This window comes from Phalangium opilio, unplaced genomic scaffold (assembly GCF_054372755.1).
Source record: "Phalangium opilio isolate 3A_F unplaced genomic scaffold, DU_Popi_V2 ptg000073l_1, whole genome shotgun sequence".
Taxonomy (NCBI): Eukaryota; Metazoa; Arthropoda; class Arachnida; order Opiliones; family Phalangiidae; genus Phalangium; species Phalangium opilio.
This window is the reverse complement of record NW_028324183.1, coordinates 1,366,072-1,375,816: the sequence shown is the minus strand read 5'-3', so window position 1 is coordinate 1,375,816 and position 9,745 is coordinate 1,366,072. Positions and strand designations below refer to the sequence as shown.

The 9,745-nt window shown below is 41.4% G+C and overlaps 3 protein-coding genes across 3 annotated transcripts; 2 read left to right on the top strand and 1 right to left on the bottom strand.

The window, feature by feature from the left end:
• Nucleotides 1-5,415: 5,415 nt before the first annotated feature.
• Nucleotides 5,416-6,865, top strand: LOC149659270 (uncharacterized). The gene is made up of 2 exons (XM_089844044.1): nt 5,416-6,113; nt 6,171-6,865. The coding sequence occupies exons 1-2, from the start codon at nt 5,972-5,974 to the stop codon at nt 6,863-6,865; spliced, it is 837 nt and encodes a 278-aa protein (XP_089700170.1). The 5' UTR covers nt 5,416-5,971.
• Nucleotides 6,866-6,873: 8 nt separating this feature from the next.
• Nucleotides 6,874-8,038, top strand: LOC149659269 (uncharacterized). Its single transcript, XM_089844043.1, has 3 exons — nt 6,874-6,999; nt 7,057-7,342; nt 7,406-8,038. The coding sequence occupies exons 1-3, from the start codon at nt 6,891-6,893 to the stop codon at nt 7,875-7,877; spliced, it is 867 nt and encodes a 288-aa protein (XP_089700169.1). The 5' UTR covers nt 6,874-6,890; the 3' UTR covers nt 7,878-8,038.
• Nucleotides 7,911-9,640, bottom strand: LOC149659268 (uncharacterized protein F54H12.2-like). Its single transcript, XM_089844033.1, has 3 exons — nt 8,307-9,640; nt 8,071-8,230; nt 7,911-7,991 (listed from the first exon to the last, which is right to left on the bottom strand). Exons 1-3 carry the CDS (start codon nt 9,638-9,640, stop codon nt 7,911-7,913), a joined length of 1,575 nt encoding a protein of 524 aa, XP_089700159.1.
• Nucleotides 9,641-9,745: the final 105 nt, after the last annotated feature.

Genomic DNA, 9,745 nt, shown 5'->3' with positions numbered 1-9,745 from the left:
ATTAACTTGGTTCATTTGAACAATTTTATAAATAATTGAAGTTGTATTGCAAGGTTGAACGGTAGACGCCAACCATGCCAACTGGTGAAAGCTATAAATGGGCTTCGTGGTTTTGGACGGACCAAACGGAATTGCATCGGTGCATTATAACATTTTACAATTAAAAGTAGATTTAAATTAGAACATTTCCTAAAACCTTGGACTGAAGCGCACGAACGAAGCAAGTTTTGTTTCCTGCATGATATCGAATTTTCTTCACAATGTTTTGTTAGAAACACTTAAAGTTTATCAAATAAAAGCAAGTCTATTATTTTCCATGAACTATAATTGCAATAAGTTAACTTTTACTGAAACACCGACGACCTAATGGTTTTTAAACGGTAAATAATACGAAGCTAACTATTGTCATAGTAGAATTGGTAGCTTGGTTTTGGGCTGAGAGACCCAGACGAAAAAGTTTCATCGGTAAATTTAAACTAATTTAAAGGCCGACTTCCAACGAAAAGGGTACTTACGAACAGAAAACCGAGCATCGAGACTAACAATGCGCTGGGGCGACCGTGCCGATTTTCGAGTTCGTGCTGAGACCAAATTTTGAAGCGTTCTTACTAACTGAAAATCTTGCAAGGATGGTTCTAGCGAACTAAAGATAAATAATATTGAGAGACCCTCTTTTGTTTATCTTCAGTTCGTTAAAAGAGTTGGAAGTCGGCCTTTAAAAGAAAAAGTATAGATTTAAATTAGAAACGGTCAGAATGTTTCCTAGAACCCTAAATTGAAGCACGCGAACAAAATGAGATTTGGTTTCTGATATCGAATTTTCTCCGCAAAGTTTTGTAATAAATGCTGAAAAGATGATTAAATAAACGCAACTCTATTATTTCTTTGCATGCCGTTTCATATATTATTTCGAAAACCATTACCTTAAGCAGAAGTCCATTAAAATAGCCTAGGAAGTAACCAAAAGCGGGGTTTGGGACTCCCCTCTCTCGTGTAGCAATACTGAAGAAGGGCGACACATTCGCCACCTCGCGATAAATTTTCTCAGATCTCTGGTTTAGGCGCGACTCGAACGCCGAAATTTGCCCTATTGGGAGAGAAACAGCTATTGGCTGAAAATGAACGCTGGATCTCTAAAGGGACCGGAAAACGCCCCCCTTATACTGTAAAACCGAGCCCTCTCTAGCATAGATTCGGGGGAAGGGATGGGGGCTGTGAATTTGGGAACAGTCAAGGTCATTCGGTTTTATATTAATATGCATAAACCTATTATAAAAAAAAGATTTAACGTCCGTGGCCGTTCCTTTTTTTATTTTTTTATAAAGCAAACGTGCTGTATAGAGATATCTACCCATTTCCGGTCCCTTTAGAGATCCAGCGTTCATTGCCTGAAGAAGTCACGCCCCGCTCACGTGAAGAAATATCTCCAAGAGAGGAGCTCGAGATTTCTAACAGGGTAAGGAAATTGGGAAAAACTTATCGCCCATCCGTGGAGTTAAAAGGGGTTCTTACCCCAGCAGAGACGTACACCATACCAGCTATTGTAATTGCTTACTTCCTAGGCTAATTTAATTGACTTCTGCCTTTAGCTAAACAAAAATTTACTGAACAACCAACCAAACGTAATGGTCTTTATAAAATGAGGTTAACTATAGTAGAATTCAACGTCAGAAAGGGTAAATAGTCTCGTAGAAAACCGATTTTTAACCTTGAACTTTTGGGCGTCCAACCCTTCTAATGTTAGTTAGCAAAATTATTGATCACATTCTTCGGGTTTAAGTCGCCGCTAAAGAATAGGTATGAAACTCTATTTAAATCTGTATTATTGCTTCAACCTTCATAATTTATTTATATTGCTCCATTATACGGCATGAATTTATTCATTAACATGAAATATATGTGTATCATTAGCCTATCTATCATGTTATTCAGGCATGGGAGGTACCTTTCTATAACATAAACTTTTAACGTCATCGCGGTATAGCCAATCAAAATCGAGACACTTGGAAGTTTGAACAGCAGACGACCAGTTTCACAAAATTGTTCGAGGGAGACAATTCCCAGTAAGGTTTACCAAACTCCGTCAATTGAATTCACTGTAAAAAATAACCGTACTGTCCAGTACCTTTAAAGGTATTTTTCGATGCATCCCCAGACGTACCTTTAAAGGTACTACAAAATACCGTTGTGTGAAGGTACTGTGAAATACCTCTTAAAGAAGGTACTTTTGAGGACTACAAGGTATTTTGTGATCCAGTTATGGGTATCATTTAAACCTCAACAAAGGTCAGAATAAAGCTTTAAAATTTTGAAAGGTACTCCTTATTACCGAACGGGGTACCTGTTAACACTCAAAAAGGTTCGAAAATATACTTTTAAAGGTATTTTGTGCTACCGAATTAGGTGAGTAGGGTGAAAGTCTTCCTTCTATCACAGGAGCTGCTCCCGGGCTCCTATGACGTCATCGTGCTTATCTTATCTTATCTTATCAGTACTTATCTTATCTTATCTTATCTCTTATCAGTTTCGCTTATCAAAACCGTCACCGTTTACCGTCCCCAACAGTGACGCTGGAACTTTCGAGAAGTTTAATTTTATCGCAAACACTAAGATAAGATAAGGGATCCCGATTGCAACATGTAGGGTCCCCAGAAAACCCATTACTCACCCCCCCCCAAAAATGCACAGTTAAAGCTACAATGACGTAGAATATAATGGCACTATAAATAGCCAGACCAGGTAAAGTAGAAAATCATTCCAGCCTCAAAGTTCGAAGAAGGAGACCAACAAGGGACCCAACAAGTACCATGTAAGTACTTCACCACACAATTACATTTCATCACCCCGGAATTGTAATAACCCATATGCTCATCCTAGGTTTAAAAACTCAATCGTCGTTGATTTGAATTCTTGGAAGGTCGATCAACGGTGCGTGGACGAGAGAAAATTGTAAAGGAAGCGGCTAGCGAGGGTAGCATCATGGTCCTTCGAACCACCGTACTCAGAGCAGGAACTCTCGCGGGAGGCCAAACAACAAACCCGGTGGATTTGCCACAATTTACACGGTCTCCCCTGGAGTCACGGAGTTACGTCATATAAAAATCTGGAGGCATGTTTATCTCAAGCCGTCCAAGGATACGAACGGGTGTTTTGTAAAGGCGAAGAAAAGTGTTTTTTCTCTTAAATATAATTCACCGGGACGTTATCGACTTAAATGGTGTGGGGTGTCCCAAAGCATCAGATATCGACGAGGATGGACCCATGATCACTTGTTTGGTGGGTCATAAGACAATTTTTAAAAATGGGAAATATGTATGTGCCCTATCTAAATGTATACTTTACTCTGAATGGGTGTATAAAAACCAAGACGATGTATATTCACAAATAGATTGAAAATAAAATTCACTTATTGTTGTTTGAAATAAAAAGAATTCTATGATTTGATAATCTTATCTCTTATCTTATCAGTTTCACTTATCAATATCATTTCATTTTAATATAAGTAAAAGTTATAACCCACCCTAAACCAGCTTGTTCACGAAATTTATATCTAAATGTTTCCCAACTTGATAAGAAATATTTTAAAGTATTGTTTCCCCGCGGAAAATTTCTGTAGAGGGTTTCCCCAAGCTAATAAATATTATGGAGAGGTACTTGTATATCTAAATAAAAAAATTGAAGTATGGTTTCACCATGTTTCCCAACTTGATAAGAAATATTTTAAAGTATTGTTTCACCACAGAAAATTTCTGAAGAGGGTTTCCCAAGCTAAGAAATATATGTTCTGAAGGACCTCCACCGGGGTATATAAACCCCCTCGCGACCTCCCTAATTCGTATCATCTTAGACTCCTTCTCTCGAGAAGACCTGGAGATATAAGTCCTCCGTAATTATCATGTTCCCTTGCGATCAATGTCCCAAAACCTTTACAGTCCGGAGAAATTTACTTCGTCACATCCGCTCGAAACACGAAGGGGTAAAGTTTTCATGTTCCAGATGCTCTAAGTCATTTAACCGCCAGGATAATTTAAAGCAACACATTAAAACTCACCACCCTGATGACCCCTCAACGCCAATCGATTATCTAGATCAACCTTCATCCTCTCGAGGATCGACCTCCTCGGAAGCTAATCTCCAACCACCCAGGAAACGCCGTCGTTCATCTTCGGGCGACGAAGCCGCACCTGTCAGACGTACCCCGTCACTCCTACTAAACTTTGGAGATCGGTGGGAAGAGGTCGAAGCCCTAGACGACGCGGTTTTCTCAGCTCGTGTAACACCAACGGAGGCGGTGACAGACTCTACCACGCTGATTAATACCCACCAGGAAACCATTTCAAATTACATTAGGAATAAACTACAATCGAAGAAAGGTGTGAAATGGTACCTAGTCATTCGAGCGCGGTACATCCGACCTCTAGCCAACACCGACTCCGTCGCCGAAGCTCTACCATATTTTAGAGGATATACCTACGCGACGTTGAGTCCTGAAGTCATCCTGAAACAGATCCAGACCAGCCTTCAAAAAGTCGAAAAATCTATATCCGAGTTCGAGAATATGGGGAGCGGTTGGGTGCTGGACTATCTTTTATTTCTACAATTAAACATCATCGCGTATGCTCCACTTCGGGGAGGAAGTTACATCGAATTGCCAGAGTGGATAGCGGATAAGAAAGCCGTCATTAACATTCAGAACTTTGATGATCGATGTTTCTATACAGTATCCTCGCGAAGCTACATCCAGCTAATAAAAACCCTCAACGAGTTAATAAATATCTCGAATTCGTCAATGAACTAAACCTTGATGATATAACCTTCCCATTTCAATTCGATTCGTACTAACTCTCGAAATTCGAACGCTCTAATAACCTCTTGGTCAACGTCTTCGCCCTAGAGAAATTTGTTTTTCCACTCTACATCAGCGAGAGGAAGGTGCCGGAAGAGCAGCAGATCGATCTAATATTAATCACCCGTGGCAAGAATCAACATTATTGCTTGATTCAAAATTTAAGTCGTCTTTTAAGCGACATGACGAAAGATCGCCGAACCACTTACTACTGTCGTTATTGCTTGCACCGCTTCTCCGGTGATAACGCCGAAAGGAATCATACCGAACACGTCAAAGAGTGTAATATCCACGGTCCTCAACGCATATCCATGCCTGAGAATGAACCTACCTGCAAATTCAGAAAATTCGGATGGTGTATGAGAGTCCCTTACGTCATTTACGCGGACTTTGAGTCGATTATGCCAAAAATGGAGTCATGTTTACCAGACTCGTCACTATCCTCTACCACCAATTTAGCTTTGCACGTGTCGTGCGGCTTCTCCTACATTATTGTCGGATCCGACGGTAAGTTAAAGTACATTTACGTTTTATTCCCATTCATATCTTTTAAATCTTTCAGATTCAGCCAGTCAACCGGTAACTTATCGGGGGATGGATGCGACGAGGGTCTTTTTCGATAAGCTAACATCGGAATCGGACATAATCAGCGTTAAACTCGGTGAACACATCCCCATGCGTCTGTCGGCGGAAGAAGAAGACGCCTTCCGGAAGTCTAAACAATGTCACGTATGTCATCGACCGTTTACACCAGAGGACTGGATGGTTAGAGATCACGACCATTACTCGGGGATTTCCGTGGAGTCGCACACAACAGCTGCAATCTGAAGCTGAAACCACCATCACATATCCCCGTCTTTTTCCACAACTTAAGTCGATACGATGGTCATCTCTTAATGCAAAAAATGGGACGAATCAAAAATAGAAGCATCGAATGCATTCCGAGCGACAGTGAAACTTACATCTCCTTCACGTTGGGCCATTTGCGGTTCGTCGACTCGTTCAGATTTCTACCGGCTTCTCTCGAAACCCTAGTAGCTAATTTAGCTATAGAAGGTCCGGAGAAGTTCCCCATCTTAAATTCCATCTATAACCCTGAGGAGGTCAACTTACTTTTACGATTACATGGACAGCGAAGAAAAATTTCGAGAAACACATCTACCCAGCAAAGAGTCCTTCTACAACATTCTAACCGACTCACATATCAGCGACACTGATTACGAACTAGCGAAAAAGGTCTGGGAGACTTTCCAGATTAGTGATATGGGTAAGAGAATGAATACTCTTAATAGCTTTCAGTGTTGATATTATTTTTTCCTTCTAGGAGAGTATCACGACCTCTACGTCACCGCCGACACCTTACAACTGGCCGACGTTTTCGAATCCTTCCGAGCCATATCCATGAACTACTACAAGCTAGACAGTGCTCACTCCTACACCAGTCCGGGTTTCGCCTGGCAAAGCGCTCTTTATATGACGGGCGCTGAGTTGGATTTGCTGTTAGACCCGGACATGCATCTGATGATCGAAAGAGGGATTCGCGGTGGCGTTTCAATGATTAGCCACCGTTTAGCGACCGCGAACAACCCTCTTTTTCCCGAGACTTACCAGTCGGAGAAACCCAACAACTTCCTGACCTATCTCGACTGTAACAACCTTTACGGTACCGTTATGATGGATCCAATGCCGATGAGGAATTTCAAATGGAATAATACCATCCCGATCGATGAAATCCTTAACCACCCGGATGATGACCAGGTGGGGTACATTGTCGAGGTCGACTTGGAATACCCCGTTGAACTACACCACGATCATAATGATCTTCCATTGGCTCCGCAAAAACGTTCCATCCTGACGCGGGAGATGTCAGACTATACTAAGGAACAGCTGGAACACTTGAACATTCCAATAAAAGACTCCCTACCCAAGTTAGTACCCGATCTCCACTCGAAAACGAAATACGTCGCCCATTACCGAAATTTGAAATACTACGTTCAAAAAGGAATGAAAAATCGGTAGGCTTCACAGGGTTTTATCCTTCCAAATGGGAACTTGGCTTGCTGAGTACATCAACTTCAACACCGAAAAGAGAAAGATGGCCACCAACGACTTCGAGAAGGATTTTTTTAAGCTGATGAATAACGCTGTCTTCGGTATGTACTTGAGAAGATAAGGATACTTTTCGAAAAAGAATAATTTTTATTTTAAAGGTAAAACTATGGAAAATCTCCGGAATAGAATAAATTTCCAGCTGGTTCAATCACCCGAACGCGCCACAAAAAAGGCCAATTCACCCGCCTTCGAAAAATTCATCATTTTTAGTAACAACTTAGTAGGGATTCATCTGTTGAAGAAAAACATCACCTTGAATCGACCCATCTACACGGGTTTCACCATCCTCGACCTCTCGAAACTGTTAATGTACCAGTTCCATTACGACGTTATCCGAGCTCAGTACGGTGATAACGCTAAACTTCTCTTCACCGATACTGTTATGTATATTTTGTACTTTTCCCTTTAATTTACAATAATCTTAATTGTTCGACTATCGTATTGCAGACAGCTTGACGTATTCCATCGAAACGAACGATTGTACGCGGATATGGCCGAGCAAGCCGTTCTCTATGATTTCTCCGGATATCCAACTGACCACGCGCTATTCAGCAATCAAAATAAGAAAGTCCTCGGAAAATTCAAGGACGAGCTGAACGGGGTGCCGATTAAAGAATTTTGTGGCCTAAGATCCAAGATGTACTCAATTCTGTCCGCGGAGGGTGAAAAAAAGACAGCCAAGGGGATCTGCAAACGGGTTGTGAAGAAAACCGTTTTTCACGAACATTACCGAGATTGTCTCTTAAACCGCCGGGTCACCGTAGCGGAAATGATGCGGATCGTGAGTAGAAAACACGAGCTTTACACCATTCAACAGAACAAACTATGCCTGAACCCGTGCGACGATAAACGTTACATCCTCGGAGATGGAATTTCAACCTTAGCGCACGGTCACGTGGACATTCCGTCGATGGAATAATAAGCCGTCACCTCTACCGACAACCCTCAGCTACTAGTAAGACATTAAACAGTTAACATGAATCAGGAAAAGATCCGCCCAGAGACGTTCAGGAGTCTGTACGATGATTGGTCTCTACAAACATGACCGTATTATTACAAAATAAAAATTATTATGACAAATTTATTGAGTAATTCTTATACATATATTTTACAATCATACGATCGTTATCATTTTTGTTTCTAGAGAAGATTTCTATTATATTAAACATTTTTATACCGCGACATCGTTTAAGAGAGAAATATACGCAATATCCACCGCAGGTTTTACTAGATTCTCTTTGTAATTGACGCGAATTGTACGACACAGTTAGGCTGTTTCGTTCCACGAAATGATTTCAAATATGTACTCGACTCGCGAGCGCGGACTGGTCCCCGGCGCGGTTCTTACGAACTTTGGTCGAATAAAACGGCTCTGTTTTTATCAATTTCAATCAGGGATTGAAACTCTGAATAGTAAATCACGCTAACCGTAGTCGGCAGTGATTCCCCGAAAATTAATTCTAATCGCACACTCCCATTCTTTTTAAGGTTGAAACTTTCATCGGAACTGCCGTTGAGATCGGGAGTTAGGTCGAAGACGAATAGAGCATTTCCATTGGCGAATTCATCTCGCCCGGTAAAGTTTCCCTCGTTGATATTCCATTGTCCAGTTTGGAGGAATAGTTTAGTATACGATCCTATGTATAGGTTATCCTTGAAGTTTGGGTTCAGCGGTTTATGCGGCACGCTAACCCCGTCAACGTACAAAGTGATGTGAGATAGCACATAGTTTTTAAAATTGAAAGGCGACATTTTGTAATCACCCAAAAACGCGTTTTGATCGACAAAGCCAATCACTACTTTATTCGGTAATTGCCCGCTAAATAAATTGTCTTTCACGGCTATTTTATTTCCTTGAGATATTGAAAATGAGTTACACTCGGTACGAGTAATGGGGTATTTCATCGTGGCCATTTCCAGGGTTTTGGCGTGAGATATCATAATCTCGGGTGTTAATCTGACTCTTCTGACGAACATTGACGCGTGCGTGAATACAACCTTACACTTTGTTCCGTCCGTGTGTAAACAGAATTCGTTGGGACTTTTGATAAACTTGAAATTAAGGTCGATCAAGTTTGGTATAAAGCGATTTTGTTGACAAATATCTACGTGTACTATGCCGATTAAATCGATAACACCCTCTTGGGCGAACTTTGCACGCTTCTCGAACCCTTCATTTTCAAAATAATTGTCGAATTTTCCTGATGAATCCTTGTAGAAGAGCGCCCCCGTCAAAAAACTCTCTTTGGCGGGTCCTCCGAAAGTCAACTGCGTTTGAATCATACTCTTGAATGGGTATTGTTGAGGGCACGATGTAACCGATCTATCTCCCAACGACGCGTGGACTTCGCTAAAAAGGCTACTTGGAAATAGATTTTCCGGTCCAATTTTATCAGCGGCCGTTACCACGGTATTTGTCGCATCGCGAACTTCGGCCTTGGGTGTTGTTCCGTCGGGTTTTTCCACTTTGACTTGTACTTGAATGAGAGTGTTCTTCAAATCGATGTATGTTTCCGAGTTTCCAGTAATGGAGAATATGATTGCCTGATTTTCATTTATGTTAGACGTTGGGTTATACTCTACCCACTGACTCCCTAATATTCCGGTTTGGGTGTACGGTACGTGGAATAAATCCAATTCCGAGCTGATGCTGCTTTGAGAGCTTGGATGCGCCAGAGACATTATGAAAATATATCGGGTTGCAACGGGTACGACCTTCTCTTCTTCCTGGTTCGAACTGAACTGACGATACACGAAGTCGCACGCTTCCTTTTACGACCGTTTCCG

Coding starts and splice junctions, on each gene's coding strand:
- LOC149659268 (XM_089844033.1), bottom strand. CDS start 9,640: ATGTCTCTGGCGCATCCAAGCTCTCAAAGCAGCATCAGCTCGGAATTG. Junction 8,231..8,306: donor GTTTTATTCGACCAAAGTTC/GTAAGAACCGCG, acceptor GGAACGAAACAG/CCTAACTGTGTCGTACAATT. Junction 7,992..8,070: donor ATGATAACGATCGTATGATT/GTAAAATATATG, acceptor TCATGTTTGTAG/AGACCAATCATCGTACAGAC.
- LOC149659269 (XM_089844043.1), top strand. CDS start 6,891: ATGGGAACTTGGCTTGCTGAGTACATCAACTTCAACACCGAAAAGAGA. Junction 7,000..7,056: donor GATGAATAACGCTGTCTTCG/GTATGTACTTGA, acceptor TTTATTTTAAAG/GTAAAACTATGGAAAATCTC. Junction 7,343..7,405: donor CTCTTCACCGATACTGTTAT/GTATATTTTGTA, acceptor ATCGTATTGCAG/ACAGCTTGACGTATTCCATC.
- LOC149659270 (XM_089844044.1), top strand. CDS start 5,972: ATGGACAGCGAAGAAAAATTTCGAGAAACACATCTACCCAGCAAAGAG. Junction 6,114..6,170: donor TTTCCAGATTAGTGATATGG/GTAAGAGAATGA, acceptor TTTTCCTTCTAG/GAGAGTATCACGACCTCTAC.